The 15,261-nt window shown below is 45.0% G+C and overlaps 2 protein-coding genes across 4 annotated transcripts; both read right to left on the reverse strand.

The window, feature by feature from the left end:
- Window positions 1–42: 42 nt before the first annotated feature.
- LOC129833090 (dynein axonemal assembly factor 8) lies at window positions 43–11,768 on the reverse strand. 3 transcript variants are annotated; one of them, XM_055897384.1, is made up of 30 exons: window positions 11,252–11,766; window positions 10,932–11,036; window positions 10,398–10,835; window positions 10,148–10,250; window positions 8,200–8,359; window positions 7,874–8,116; window positions 7,427–7,717; window positions 7,020–7,161; window positions 6,700–6,894; window positions 6,429–6,581; window positions 6,092–6,286; window positions 5,880–5,993; window positions 5,601–5,745; window positions 5,187–5,481; window positions 4,793–4,872; window positions 4,493–4,647; window positions 4,233–4,359; window positions 3,495–3,626; window positions 3,241–3,405; window positions 2,760–3,062; window positions 2,596–2,652; window positions 2,475–2,513; window positions 2,123–2,292; window positions 1,822–2,017; window positions 1,557–1,651; window positions 1,329–1,443; window positions 898–1,106; window positions 703–788; window positions 518–587; window positions 43–332 (listed from the first exon to the last, which is right to left on the reverse strand). In XM_055897384.1, the coding sequence occupies exons 1-30, from the start codon at window positions 11,366–11,368 to the stop codon at window positions 252–254; spliced, it is 4,776 nt and encodes a 1,591-aa protein (XP_055753359.1). In that variant the 5' UTR covers window positions 11,369–11,766; the 3' UTR covers window positions 43–251. The 3 variants fall into 3 exon arrangements, with proteins under 3 accessions (XP_055753359.1, XP_055753358.1, XP_055753360.1); XM_055897383.1 differs by having other exon boundaries at window positions 898–1,109; window positions 11,252–11,765; XM_055897385.1 differs by lacking the exon at window positions 518–587 and having other exon boundaries at window positions 898–1,109; window positions 11,252–11,768.
- A 215-nt stretch (window positions 11,769–11,983) lies between these two features.
- On the reverse strand, window positions 11,984–14,585 carry LOC129833091 (insulin-like growth factor-binding protein complex acid labile subunit). Its single transcript, XM_055897386.1, has 2 exons — window positions 14,496–14,585; window positions 11,984–14,156 (listed from the first exon to the last, which is right to left on the reverse strand). Exon 2 carries the CDS (start codon window positions 14,149–14,151, stop codon window positions 12,349–12,351), a length of 1,803 nt encoding a protein of 600 aa, XP_055753361.1. The 5' UTR covers window positions 14,152–14,156; window positions 14,496–14,585; the 3' UTR covers window positions 11,984–12,348.
- Window positions 14,586–15,261: the final 676 nt, after the last annotated feature.

Consider the following 15,261-nt stretch of genomic DNA (forward strand, 5'->3'; position numbering starts at 1 on the left):
GCCCCTTGACAAGTATACTCTTGCAATAACTGAAACATGAACCAGCATTTTAAGTATTTATTTTCTTCACATGAAAATACCATTGTTTTTACTTTTTGGGAGGGGGTTACATAAAAAGGTTTCTTACCACAACCAATTAAATATTTTCTTTATACAGTATTGGAATGTATCAAATCGATTATAATCAAAGATTGGTACAGAATTCCAGAAAATAGGTTGGCCCTCTTGGTAATGCTCTATAGCATTAAGGTTCACTCAGATTGCTGTGGTACAATGGCATGATGACTATCAGGAGACAGGACATCAAATAGATAGCACAGCAGCTGCAATGCCTAGAGCCAAAACAGACAAGAGATGTTCTCAGACATGATTGTTATCAATGGTGCTTTCTTCATAGACATTCACTCACAATCTGTTTTTATCGAGGTCAGTTGATCCTGTTAACTAAACATAAGGGTCCATTTTGCCATTATTTTGGTACTACAACACAATGTTTCCGCAGTTAGAACAAGCTTACTTTTTTTTCAGTGCTGGGATAAATCAGAATTTTCCCCACTTTGGCAAGGTTAGACCTCTCTCTGTAAATACTATAGTGCAAAAGAAATAAGCCATAGCATATTAATCTATGCATTCCATTATGATGCAAAGAAGAAAATGCAAAACACTAACTGGTACATGTTTTTGAGTAGCTCATTTCCTTACCTTTCAAGCATGGAGTCAAAGCAGGTCACAGCGTTATCTTTCTGTAGAACAACGATAAGACAAGGGCCCTCGAGTAGAGCACAAATCTAGAGAGGAGATAGTCAATGCCACATGCAGAGTGTTACAGTGAGTGACCACAGTTGCGCAATAGCAGCATGCAATCAAACTCCTACATGGGAGATAGCCACTCCTCACCTTCCCATCCCTCTCAGAGGGTAGCATCAGTGTCTCAGCTATGTGACATCTCTGGGTCTCGTCCAGGACAGTCATCCTCCCGGCCACCAGGTGGCAGCCTGTCCTCAGCAGTTGCTCAAGCAGGTCCAGGTGGATGGGGGCTGGGCCCAGTACACTGGTGGGCAGCAGCAGGCAGGTGGTTTGGCAGAGAGCACTGCGGACCAAGAGCCCTGCTGCCACCCACACACAAACAGCCACGTTTACAAAGTTCAACTGCTGTTGATACCTCATCAACTAAACACAACAACAGTTGCCCCAGACCGATCATAGGCAATGTCCCAATAAAAAGTCAATGATTAAGGGACCTGTTTTGTATCACACATAAAAGTAGTAAATAAGCGATTCAACAACAAAGATTCAGCTAGGCTAAAACATTCAAAACTAGACCTCACCTCCATTCAGTCCAGAAGCCATAAGGTGTGATAAAGATGGCTTGTTCGCAGCAGCAAGAGTGTGGCTCTGTTCACGGGCCAGACAAGCCAAATGGTCTGAGTGTACACTGGGTATCTGTGAACAGTGAGTGACAACAGACACAACATGTGTTCCTTATTAAACACAGGGCATATGAGACGGCTATACATCTAGGAGTAGTAAATCATGTCTATTGTAGTGTGATGTACCTGCTCCTGTCTCATGGTGTTGGTCTCTGTGCAGCATAGGCCCTGAGGGAACAGCCTCTTCACATCCTGAACAGCTCTCTGATAGCTTCTCGATCCTACAACATAGTATTATATCATTCATCATGAGCTACTAACATTACATCTGAAACATTAAAGCCTTGTTCCAAAGCCAGTCTCAGCCACTCTGTAACTGATTGATCTATGGTGTCTGGCAGGGCCTGGAAGGTGGCCCAGTAGGGTGCGGGGGCGAGGGCCACTGACTGACCATAGATGCCGCTGTGTAGCTGGTCCGAGCTGTAATAGGCCCTCCAGAGGAATTGGTCCTGAGCGCGGGCCTGGGCAGGGTCCTCAGGTCCCAGCACGTCCAGTAGCCTCTTCACAGCGTTCTCCCTCTGCAGGCACAGAGCCAGGGAAGGCCCAGAGCTCAAGTACTGGACATGGGCTTCTACAGCAGAGGGGTCCTAGAGGAAAACACAAGAGGAAAATTGAGCTGAGCCAATGCATTTAAAATAATATAATAATCTGTCCACTGGCCTGGTTTAGGTAGGTAGGAATATGTGAGTTGCCTGATGCTCTGCAGTAGACACCAGTGACACAGCTGTGCTATTGTCCAGAACCAGCACATGCAGGCCCACCACAGTGAAGCCACTCCGCTGGACTTTGCTGAGGATTTTCCCCAGAGCATGGCTCCACACTCCAGGCTTGAACAGACACAGTGTGACAAGTGGCTGGGGGCCTGATGGGAACAGACAAGAGTGGCAAACAGGGTGCTTACACATTTTCAACTTTTGTATATATTTGTAACCATTGTTGAAGTAATCGACTTTGCAAGTAACCAATGTTTAATAAAACATCCTACATTACATCATGCTATTTAAAGGTCAAAGTTCATCCAAATAAACCCGTTTCCAAACTCACCCTGCACCATGCAGTTTAACAATGACTCACACTGGGAACCTGTAAGGAACATTAAACACAAGTCAGAAGGGAGGTGGGTGAGAGAGTCGTTTGAATGTGCTGATGACCCGGTGACACATACCAGCTCCATTAATGCGTGGTGGGGGTAGGAACTTCAGTAATGGGCGCACACTGTGATCTGAAGATGAGAGAAAATCCACATAGATCCAGCTATCCTTGACATGATTACCCCAGATATAGGGTAGTAGTGAAATAGTACCGAGCTTGCACTGGCTAGTTTTTTACCAGGGATCATGTCTCCCAGGGAGAAGAAGAGGGATGCTTGTCTGAAGGCCAGTTCAGGAGTGGGAGACAACAGTATGTTCAGGTTCCCGGGGTAGTCCCGTGGCAGGAGCCGCCGTAGGGTGGCGAAGGCGTCCACCCTCCTCAGGGCACACACCAGGGCAGGGGAGGAGGCCAGGCCCACCAGGCTGCTCTGCCACAGCCGGTCTCCTACCTCATAGGGGCTCACCTCCCGCGCCTGCTGCCGGGACAATGTGGGCAGCCACTTCAGGGCCAGCAGCTCGAATCCATCCTCCCCGACATCGCCTGATGGAGAAACAGGGTAGAAAGGAGAGAAACGCAGGGCAAGGTTAGGTAGGTGAGGAGTTCAGTGCTACAGCTGAATTGCAAGTACAATATTGGTATTATGAATAACATTATGCATTTTAAATATATTTCATAACATGGGCTGTGTTGTAGGAATGGTTAATGTGGGGTAAAGTACCTGTTGTGTCCCTTGTCCAGAGCTTGTGTAGCAGGCTCAGGCCCTGACTGATGTCCCTTCCAGCCAGAGTAAGCACCACCACCTGCTCCAGCTCTGGGTTGGATGGACACCTGTGATGGGACAGCACCACATTGCAGGGGTTGGGTACGGCCCACATTCGCCCACCTGAGAACCAAGCATGAACATAAACTCAATTAGACCAGGAAGCCAAGGAGGGGGTCATCATTGACAGACTGTGTTAACTCTTCCCTTACCAAAGCTATGGAGCAGGCTCTCTCTGTAGGGCAACATGTGAAAGCAGCTGCTCGGGTCCAGCTTTCCTTCATCTGACAGTCTGATGTGGATACATCCCAACAACCTCTGCTTCTCCAACTCTTTCACAAGGGCTGACAAAAAGAGGAATCAGTGTCAATAGACGGAACATTGATGTCACAAGCTCAAATGCCTCTACAGTACCTATCAGCATCAAATGGGATACATGTTCTTTATACGCTGAGCGTACAAAACATTAGGAACACCTGCTCTTTCCATGACAGACTGACCAGGTGAATCCAGGTGAAAGCTGTGATCTCTTATTGATGTCACCTGTTCAATCATTGTAGATGAAGGTGTATGTGTGCTATTCAGAGGGTGAATGGGCAAGACCAAAAAATTAAGTTCCTTTCAACGGGGGATGGTAGTAGATTCCAGGCTTGAGTGTGTCAAGAACTGCAACGCTGCTGGGTTTTTCAAGCTCAACAGTTTCCCGTGTGTATCAATGGTTCACCACCCAAAGGACGTCCAGCCAACTTGACACAACAAACATCGGCCAGCATCCCTGTGGAACACTTTCAACACCTTGTAGTCCATGCGCCAACGAATTGAGGCTGTTCTGAGGGCAAAAGGGCGTACAACTCAATACTAGGAAGGTGTTCCTAATGTTTTGTACACTCAGTGTACTTTTAAGGTGATAGAAGGAGAGATATTAGGTATTACAGGGTTAAGTGCTATACCTGCAGGCAGGCTGGCACAGTGACGCAGGCCACTCTCTCTCCTCAGAAGTAAGACCAGGCAGTGGGACGACAGCTCAACTCTCTTCTCATCCACAGTAACAGTGGGCGGACTGCAGAACACTGACACCTTGTCAAAGAGAAAGACAAACTTTTGAGGGCATAGTCAACATTGATCTCACCGGCTCCTCTCAGGCGCTATGCTGTCAGTTCAGTGTGGTGTGACTGATCTGGGGACAGTGTGGTGGAGGTGGGGTCGTTACCTGCTGACTGGTGAGTCCCAGTGCCTGGGTTCGTTTGGTGGGGAGCTGCAGCCTCTGGACCCCTCTCAGACTGAACCCTCTGCCCTCACACACAGACAGAACCTGGCTGTAGCAGCATGGTGCCACCGCTGGAGACACTATCAAGAACACGTCCACTATGAGGTGGGAAGGGAAGAGTCAGATCCACAGTAAGACATTTTGAAACTTCCAACTACTGTACTTGGGATCTAGATTAGAGTAAAGCATTAAGCCATAACTCTGACATTGTTGACCTCAAGTGTGTACTTGTTTCTGAGTTACCTTTAACAGTAGCACACAGGGTGGTAGAGGACCTGGTTAAATACAAGGGGCTGCTTCCCTCTCCATCACCAGGGGCAGAGCTGAGAGTGTTGGAGGAAAATCGTGTTTTTTGTGAAATACTTTAACTACTGTATGTGTTGTGTTGTGTGTGTTTAAGATGAAAACAAATGTATCAATCAATGTTTACTGAGTAAACCTTCAGTCTCTTGACCTTCCATCTACTCATGATGATTAATGATGTTGTTTTACAACGCTTTGAGATTCTTTATATAAGGTATAGTGCTATAAAAGTTCAATAAATTATTATTAGTAGTAGTAATATGTTTGTTTTTCTACTTGTAATGTTTGAGTGATGGTTGTGAGACATCAGGATGGGTCTGGACTACAAACACACCTGTCAGTTGGAGCCTGGTCAGGGTTCTGGGAATTATTTCCTGGAACTCTCCCTGCGAACCACGTGACCAGTTCCCTGTGCACACTGCTGGCCAGGCGAGGGGAGTAGAGGAGGGGCAAGTTCTTGCTGCTGTAGTGCAGGGCGTTGATGGATGCCGGGTCTGTCTTCCTAGCCAGCAGGGGGTCTGAAGGGCCTGTTACATCCTGCCACACGGTGCGGGCGTGAGGCCCTCGGACAGCCAGGGCAAGGACGGGCTGATCGGCCCCATCATCTCCCTGCCCGTAGGATACCATGCCTGAATCAGAGACAGACTTACTATAACTTACTGAATCATTCCAGTCTAGGCCACTGAAGATCTGCAGACTAGATAAGAATATAACAGAATAGAAGTTTATTAGTTGATAGACGTTTTACCGGTGCTGTTGGTCACAAGGTCAGGAGGAGGGTAAAGGAGGCGGAGGCCACACACATCCAGGCCTGAGTTGTGGAGAAGCTGGAGGGTGTGGTGAACCACCAGGGGATGCAGGAACAAAGACGTGTATCCCAGAGCAACAGCTATCTGTGAGGAGAAGAAGAAATAAACTGTATGTTTGATTTCCTCATCCTATACCAACAGTCATGACCATGGGGTATTAACACTGAGGTTAGACGATACCAAGGAGCTTTGGAACAGCTGAGACAAGATGTTCTTACCTCTGTGTGTAGCTGCTGAGTGCACATGGTCTCAGGCCTCTGACAGCTGAGTTCCTGAGTCTCAACAGTCTGCCAGTAGAAGCCTGGGTTCAGACCAAAGGTCCTCTTCACAGCCTGAGACACAGGACAAAGATACAGGACATTACAGGGAAGACGTCCACATCATCAAGCCAATCTCAGATTCTAAGCATTCACCTGTACCTACTACCTACCATTTTGTCTGAGCTGACAGAGATAAAGCTGTCCAGGCAGGAGGCAGGTATGTGGACGGTTGGGGGATAGGCCTGTTGGTCCAATAGGCTCCTGAGCTGCGGCAGCCAATGGGTGATGGCTCTGAGGGAGGTCTGAGAGAGGAACCTGCAGACACGCTGCTGGAACACACTATGACCCTTAACCACACCCCGTTTCTATGAAGAAAAAGGAAAATCACTTAACTGCAGAAAAGGTGGTGGAGGAACAGAGGAAATGGGTGCATTCACATAGAATTGGGAATTAGAATACTACTAATAATAAGTAATTTAAAAGGATGTCCATGTTCATTCCTCTCACCCGGCGTTTTCGGACAAGTTGTAGGCTCTCTCCGTAGGACACAGCACAGATGTGTAGAGCCAGTCCATCCTCTGTCCACAGCTGCTGTAGGCCAGCCACCCAGAAAGGTACAGCAGCCCTGTCATCACCACCTCGAGGGCCTGGTGCTCCAACCTACAACACACAAGTTAGAGGCCTCAGTAAGACATGGACTCCATCTCAAACAGAGTAAAAATAATCAGATTATCTCAGTTGAATGACGTTGTCAAGAACTAGTCAAATAAATATTCACCAAAGACAGAAACCAAGCAACCAGAGCATTGTATATATGGGATTTGGTTGTGGCTGACTCCACTGTTGGTGCTTTCCAATGATGACTGCTGCTGGCTACCAGGCCTGGACTGGAGAGACATACAGTCAGCAGCAAGCACTCCTTATCCTCCATATCAGCAGGCAGAGTATTAACTGATTGTAGGTGAGAAGCCTCCTGAAAAAAAGAACAAAAAATATTATATATTTAGGGGTACGGCTGAGGAAATGACAATGACAAAGAAGACTGAGTGGAGAGCTATTGAATTGTGAGCACCGAGTCTCTGTTCCAGATGAACTTACAGTGTCATAAAGAACATCAGTCTTCTCAGCGGCAGGCTCCCTGTCTCCGGCAGACCTTGTTGGTCTAAAGCTTTCCAGCTGTTTCTGGAGCTGTTGCTGGCGCTGTGCTCTCTGTTTCTGTTGCTCTCTCTGCTCTCGGTCACTGACAGGTCACAAAACAGGTGTTCAGCCACCAGTGGAGGCTGCTGAGGGGAGGACGGCTCATAATAATGGCTGGAGCGGAGCGAATGGAATGGCATCAAACCATGTGTTTGATATACAGTATTTGATACTATTCCACTCCAGCCTTTAGCACGAGCCCGTCCTCCCAAATTAAGGTGCCACCAACCTCCTGTGTGAGCCACTGTGACTAAGATTCAAGATACAGTATATGAGATAAAGTCCCCTAAAATGAATATCTTATCTACCTTTGTTTCTTTGGCTGCCCGGTAGTAGCACTCTGCTGAATAGCAGGTGTTCTCTCAACTGGCGGCCTGTTTTGGTCAAGCTTCATTGTGGGAGATGTGGTTTGGTTGTCCACCTCTGGAAGCAGAGATGTTATCTCATTGTTAGCCTCAGGCAGCTTGTCCTTCAAGGCCACTCTTCTGGGGGTTCTGCATGTAGAATCTGCTGGAACTGGATCTTTCCTGTCCGGCTCTCTCTTGTTTCTGTTCGCCTCGCGTAACATTCTGAGTAACAGGCTCTTTCCAGTTACTTCCCTGGGAGAAGAAAAAAAACAAAACAGTAACTCAGGAAGGAGTAAAACTGAATTCATAGTTCACAGACACAGAGCCATTATAGTACTGTATATTTACAAACCTATGTAATAATGTTTAGAGCTTTACAATGGGTCAGTTATTCAAGGCAATATTTACTCTTTTCCATTCAGTAAACCAGACCGTATATTACTGTCTGTTTTCTCATCAGATTGGTTTTCGTCGTGTAGGTTGGGGTTGGTCAGTTTCATGGATTGTGATGAAGTGATGTTACATGGTCTGGTTGTGATCGTGGGAGGCTCAGGGTTACGTAAATCAATATAAACGGTGGGCGCTTCCTGGCGGCTTGGCTGCAACTCAAATGCCATCCTTTTGAAAGACTTTCTCCATCCACCATTTTGTCTGCAGTAAACAAAACGTTCATGTTAATTAATTACATTATTCATAATCATGTGAAACCCACACTACTTGATCATATATTTTACCTGAAATTGGTAGGATGTTGGACAGGTGCTTTCTGAGGCACACCAGAAGTTTTATCTGGTGCAGTTTCCCTTTTCTCTTCAGCATCTCCACATGACTGTGTCCTACAGAAAGCAGCCAGCCTCTCCAATATAGTATCCTGTGACCTTACATTGTCTCCATCTGTGACCAAATTGAGAATGAATTGATTACATCATTATGATAATAGCATTGAGTGTGAATGACATGCTAGGTGCACACTGGTTACTCTACATCTACTAGTTGTTCAGCAGTAGCTATACAGTTGAAGTAGGAAGTTTACATACACCTTAGCCAAATACATTTAAATTCAGTTTTTCACAATTCCTGACATTTAATCCTAGTAAAAATTCCCTGTCTTAGGTCAGTTAGGATCACCACTTTATTTTAAGAATGTGAAATATCAGAATAATAGTAGAGAGAATTATTTATTTCAGCTTTTATTTCTTTCATCACATTCCCAGTGGGTCAGAAGTTTACATACACTCAATTAGTACTTGGTAGCATTGCCTTTAAATTGTTTAACTTGGGACAAACGTTTTGGGTAGCCTTCCACAAGCTTCCCACAATAAGTTGGGTGAATTTTGGCCCATTCCTCCTGACAGAGCTGGTGTAACTGAGTCAGGTTTGTAGGCCTCCTTGCTCGCACACGCTTTTTCAGTTCTGCCCACAAATTTTCTATAGGATTGAGGTCAGGGTTTTGTGATGGCCACTCCAATACCTTGACTTTTTTGTCCTTAAGCCTTTTTGTCACAACTTTGGAAGTATGTTTGGGGTAATTGTCCATTTGGAATACCCATTTGCGAGCAAGCTTTAACTTCCTGACTGATGTCTTGAGATGTTGCTTCAATATATCCACATAATTTTCCATCCTTATGATGCCATCTATTTTGTGAAGTACACCAGTCCCTCCTGCAGCAAAGCACCTCCACAACATGATGCTGCCACCCCCGTGCTTAACAGTTGGGATGGTGTTCTTTGGCTTGCAAGCCTCCTCCTTTTTACTCCAAACATAACGATGGTCATTATGGCCAAACAGTTCCATTTTTGTTTCATCAGACCAGAGGACATTTCTCCAAAAAATACAATCTTTGTCCCCATGTGCAGTGGCAAACCGTAGTCTGGCTTTTTTATGGCGGTTTGGGAGCAGTGGCTTCTTCGTTGCTGAGCGGCCTTTCAGGTTGTCGATATAGGACTCGTTTTACTGTGGATATAGATACTTTTATACCGGTTTCCTCTAGCATCTTCACAAGGTCCTTTGCTGTTGTCCTGGGATTGATTTGCACTTTTCGCACCAAAGTATGTTCATCTCTAAGAGACAGAACGCGTCTCCTTCCTGAGCGGTATGACGGCTGCGTGGTCCCATGGTGTTTATACTTGCGTACTATTGTTGGTACAGATGAACGTGGTACCTTCAGGCGTTTGAAAATTGCTCCAAAGGATGAACCAGACTTGTGGAGGTCCACAAATTTTTTTCTGATGTCTTGGCTGATTTCTTTCGATTTTAGCATGATGTCAAGCAAAGAGGTACTGAGTTTCAAGGTTGGCCTTGAAATACATCCACAGGTACACCTCCAATTGACTCAAATTATGTCACTTAGCCTATCAGAAGTTTCTAAAGCCATGACATAATTTTCTGGAATTTTCCAAGCTTTTGAAATGCACAGTCAACTTAGTGTATGTAAACTTCTGACCCACTGGAATTGTGATACAATGAATTCTAAGTGAAATAATCTGTCTGTAAACAATTGTTGGAAAAATGACTTGTGTCGTGCACAAAGTAGATGTCCTAACCGGCTTGCCAAAAGTAGTTTGTTAACAAGAAATTTGTGGAGTGGTTGACAAATGAGTTTTAATGACTCCTACCTAAGTGTATGTAAACTTCCAACTTCAACTGTATCAGTGATACCTTAGAGTTACCCTATTGTCTACCTGGTTGTATTTCCATATGTTCGTCAGACACACTGACTCCTAAATAGAGTCTATCTGTTTGAAGAGTCAGAAGAATCAGGTCCAGATCCCAGTGCTCCAGTGGCTGGTAAAAACACAAAGGTACTGATTTGTCGGACATAACACTTCATCAGTATCTATCTAACTGCAGAATGAAAATGACCAGAGGTCAACAAATACATTAGTTATTATGTAGTACCTTCTCAATTTATAACAGGAAACTTAAACTCACCTCAAAAGACAAAACAGTTTGACTATTTTGTAGTGGCTTTTTCATAGAGCCATTTGGTTCAGTTCTCTGTGTCTTTCTCAAAGACTCCACTGTGTTTTCTTCACAAGCTGTGTTATGTGAAGGGTGTGGCGATGTGGACTCAGTCGTTTTTTGTCTGTTTAGTGTGCCATGGCTGTGGTGCTCTGAGGTGTCCCCTTTCATCTCCACAGGAACGTTGCTGCATGGATGGCCTCCTGCCCGAGCTGCATTTCTAATAGAGTCATGGCTGCATATCTCATTTACCTTATTACCCATGGGACTGAGCTCCTGGAGTGTGCCCTGCTGAGCTAAATCAGTGGCTTGATAAACTCCATGGGGTTCAGTTGTAGGCTCTCTATGAGGGCAAAGGGTCTCCTCTGTCAAACACAGTTGTGGCAGTGCCATAGATTTTAGAAGCTCCTGTTTGGGATACACAGATATACACACAGTAACCTTGTCAAGGACTGGTCACTAATTGGTGTAAACTTGCTCAGCTAGCTAGCTATTTCACGTTACCTCTATTTCAGAGTCCTCCAATGACAGACACTCTAGGCCCTCTGTGTGTTTAGGAAGAAGGGCTACTGGTCGCCGAAAGATGGATATGTCTTCTTCATTTTCAGACTGGAGAGTAAGATTAGACAAATTTCAGCTAACGTTTGATACATTTATCTAGATTTACTGTGGCAAACACAATTCAAACTCTTGTAGAACAGCAAGTAAGTAGCAAAGCTCATACAAATTAAGGGTTTTTCATAGGGCTAGCTAGCTAACGTTGTCTTACTGCTGCACTTCTTGTTAGCTAGCTAACGTTAGCTAAGTGCAGTAATCAAACTCACTGATGAAGAATCCGAATCAATGGACGGAATATGGGGTTTGAAGCTGTCAAAAAGAGCATTCCAACGCGTTGAAGGATCCGTGTCCATATTGACATAAACTAATGTATCTATAATCATCAAGATAGACCACTCTTATGTGAAAGCAGTAGCAGTCGGCTACACTAAGTTAGCTAAAGTTAAATAGCTGCTAACAACAACTAGCAAACTGTTGGTTACCATAACAACTGAACTACGAGAGATAGCGCATATAAATTATGGAGGAGCACGTGTTGCAGTGCAGAAGAGATGGGGCCTGGGGAAAGATGGTCAACATGAACATGTCAACATGAACATGTCAACATCTTAACTGCGAGTTAAGTAATGTATGAACCGTTGAAGTTCTGCGGTCTATGAATGCTGCAGTGAAAGCTGTATTGGAAATGTGCTGCTGTAAAATTGCTTCTGTCCACTTCTTCAAAATGAAAACGTTATAGTGTCGTTATATGTAGGCCCTGGAGGTTTACTTCTCCCTCTGCTTAGAGTTCTGGACCATTATGGTACAGGAGGAAGTGTTTGCCTTGTGTACACACATGGTCCATCTGGCCCCTCAATAGCTGGGCCTCTGCACCTTTAATTGGTAAAGGCTGCTATTGTTTACCTAGGGCCTATATCTATATTTGGTCGTGTGACCAATTCCTTGTTGAGCAAATCTGTCTCTTAAATATTTATTCAGAGGACAAAAACAAACATGACTTGTGTTTATTCAAAGGAGGAGTTTAATAGTCACCCATTCAAAAGTGGACTGCTTTGAAACATGTCCTAAAACCTAAATGTACTGTACACTGTGCATTCTAGTAGGCTTACTCGCAATTTTTTTGTGCAATGATTTAATGAACATTTCATGAAATCTGAAACTAACTAAAAGTGTATGATACAAAAGCTACATACTTGCAACATGTAAGGCCTAATTACCACGGTAGCAAAAATATTTTGTTACATTACATATTTTGAGTAATAATTAATATAGGCTAAATCATTGAATGTACAGGGAAATTTGTAGGCTAATAACAATTATTTTGAAATGATTGTCTTCCAAATGTCTGGCGTCTTTGACCCCTTCAGCAGTTGTTGAAATGTTCGTTGCTGATATCCCTCAGGTCATGGCCAACCAAGCCTGGAGGGCTGTTGCATGTTATATTGTTGTAGATGGTGACAACAGTGTGGGGTTCCTCTCCCTCAGCCAGGGTTTCCACTTGCCGGGGCACCGTCTGCGGTCTCCTCAAGCTGTAGTCTCTAAGGGGAAGGACACTGCAGTCACACTTCCAACGGTTCCCCGTCAGCCACAGTTGGTGTAGGGTGTCTGGGATACCTGGTGGAATGCTGCTAAGAGCGTTATCTTTCAGGTTTAGATAACGTAACCTGGGCAGCAGCTGCATGGTACCATTGTGCAGGATCTCCAGCCTGTTAGCTGAGAGGTCCAGCCACGAGAGATGCTTCAAGGGCATGAGGCTCTCAGAGGGAAGTTGACGGAACAGGTTGCTGGACAGCAGCAGATAGTCCAGGTTCTTCAGGCCGTAGAAGGTGTGGGAGGTTAGGACCTCGAGCTTATTGAATCTCAGGTCTAGTTGTTGTAGGCTCAAGAGTTCCACGAAGCTCTGACGCTCCACCACAGAGATGTTGTTGTTTTGAAGAAAGAGTCGTCGCAGACCCGATAGTCCAATGAAAGCTTGGGTCGTGACCCTGGTCAGACAGCCCTTATCCAGGTGAAGACTGTGGAGCTTGGAGAGACCTTTGAACACTTGGTCTGGAAGACTGCGGAAACAGCTGCCAGACAGGTTAATGACAGCCAGGTGAGAGAGGCCCATGAAGGTGCCCATCCGGGCCTCCTGCACCTGGTTGTGCTCCAGCTCCAGAACCTCCAGGTGCCCAAGCCCCTCAAAGATCCTGTCCCCCAAGGCATGGATCCGGTTATAGCTCAGACGCAGTTCTTCAAGGTACTGCAAGTCACGGAAAGTCCTGGGCCTTAGTCCACTGATGGAGTTGTTGGAGAGCCGCAGCACATGGAGGCTGTGAAGACCAAGGAAAGTCTCATCGTGGAGCGCTGATAGTTTATTGTTTGTGAGATCCAGCCATCTGAGAGACTTCATACCCACAAAGGCTCTGGGTACCACCGTCACTATCTGATTCTGAGCCAGGTAAAGCTTTTGCAGTTTTGGGAGCTTCATGAACACATTAGCCTTAATGACCTTCAGGTAATTTCCGGTGAGGTCCAACTCCTTCAGCTCGGTAAGACCTTGGAAGAGTTGTGGCTGTAAGTAAGCCAGCCTATTCCCAGCAAGAACCAGCTCCCTCAGGCCATGCAGGTCATGGAACCCAGTTTCAGGCAACACTGCTAATGAGTTCCACCCCAAGTTGAGAAGCCACATATGTGGGAGACCAGCAAACAGCTTCTCCTCAATGCGGGACAGTTGGTTGTTATGGAGACTAAGCGAGGCGAGGTTAGGCGTGTTCTGGAAGATAGTGCCCGGCAACGAACGGATGCGGTTGCGCTCCAGGTGGATGTGAGCTAGCGACTTAAGCCCTCTGAACACCTGGGAGTCAAGGGACACCAGCTGACCGCTCTGTAGATTCAGAAAATCCAAGTTGCTGAGATCCTTGAAGGCGGTGGCAGGCAGAGTGGTGAACAGGTTTCCATCCAGCCAGAGGGAGCGAGTGGAGACAGGCACGTCAGAGGGGGCCTGGGTGTAGTTGCGTGCGCTGCAGTAGACATTGAGCTCGAGACTGTAGTCGTCATGCAGACAGGTGCAGCCCTTGGAACAAGGAATGGGCTCCTCAGTAGGTTTCTCTCCCCCTGTGTCAGGGTCTGGCAACACCAGTGATGTCCCCAGTACCCACAACACCAGTAGCACAATGGTGGGCATAACAGCTGTGGGTAGAGAGCAGAGGAAGTAAGCTCAATGTTGGTGCTCCTTATCTAAAACTACTTAATATGCTTATTCTCTTTGTAATTAACATGTACTTTCTCACATTTGAAGTCCTCCCTGAAAGCCAATGAATTAACATATGTACTCAGATTTTACGTGAACCAACTTAAGATCAATACTATAGGCAATGCCTAGGCCTATTTCCAATATCATTATAATTTTTTTTTTACTGCAAACATTCATTACTAAAATATGCAAAGCTACTATAAAGTGTACATGAATTTCTATTATGTGTCATTTTAAAAGATGAAAGTTCAATGAATCAGAATAGTTTACCTTACCTTATATTTCAGCGATTTTGACTGAGGTAGACCGACAGACAGCCACCCACCAAACGAAGGACGTGTGTATTTGTGTTTGGAATGGAAAACCTGCCTAGTCTTTCTAGAAAAAGTCAGACCCACTGAACTCTCAGAATTAACCTGTTCATACCCTATGACCAGCATCATCATCAGTCTTTCAATGAGACTATGGTCTTATCTCTCTCAAATATACTTTTTATACCTATGCCAACCTATCAGTATCTTTATAAGTACATTTTGAGTGAACATTCTTAACTATTTGATGTTCAAGAATATAATAAACAAAATGCATTTTTTCCCCCATGACCTCAGTTACCTCTTATCTCTCTATTGGTTCTTTCTACATAACATCATTAATACCGCAAAAATTAATATTATATGAATGTCTACTGTACATATGGTCTGGTGGTCTGACTTTCAAGTAGCCTTATGCTGTTTACTAAAGCCAGGGTCAGATTCTGACTGATACAGACAGCATGGCTGAGAGATAAGACAAACCTGGTGCAATAAACCTGTACTGGCTGAAAAGTAGCAATGGCATTTTGAAATGTACAGTTGAAGTCGGAAGTTTACATACACCTTCGCCTAATACATTTAAACTCAGTTTTTCACAATTCCTGACATTTAATCCTAGTAAAAGTTCCCTGTCTTAGGTCTGTTAGGATCACCACTGTATTTAAAAATGTGAAATGTCAGAATAATAGTAGAGAGAATGGTTTATTTCAGCTTTAATTTCTTTCATCAC

Source organism: Salvelinus fontinalis, chromosome 34 (assembly GCF_029448725.1).
Source record: "Salvelinus fontinalis isolate EN_2023a chromosome 34, ASM2944872v1, whole genome shotgun sequence".
Lineage (NCBI taxonomy): Eukaryota > Metazoa > Chordata > Actinopteri > Salmoniformes > Salmonidae > Salvelinus > Salvelinus fontinalis.

Bases quoted from the DNA above. Each gene is read 5' to 3' on its own strand.
- LOC129833090 (XM_055897383.1), bottom strand. From the start codon at position 11,368: ATGATTATAGATACATTAGTTTATGTCAATATGGACACGGATCCTTCA. The intron at 11,037-11,251 runs GTGAGTTTGATT...CTTACTCTCCAG, and splicing joins TTGATTCGGATTCTTCATCA to TCTGAAAATGAAGAAGACAT. The intron at 3,406-3,494 runs GTAAGGGAAGAG...CTTGGTTCTCAG, and splicing joins GAGCCTGCTCCATAGCTTTG to GTGGGCGAATGTGGGCCGTA.
- LOC129833091 (XM_055897386.1), bottom strand. From the start codon at position 14,151: ATGCCCACCATTGTGCTACTGGTGTTGTGGGTACTGGGGACATCACTG.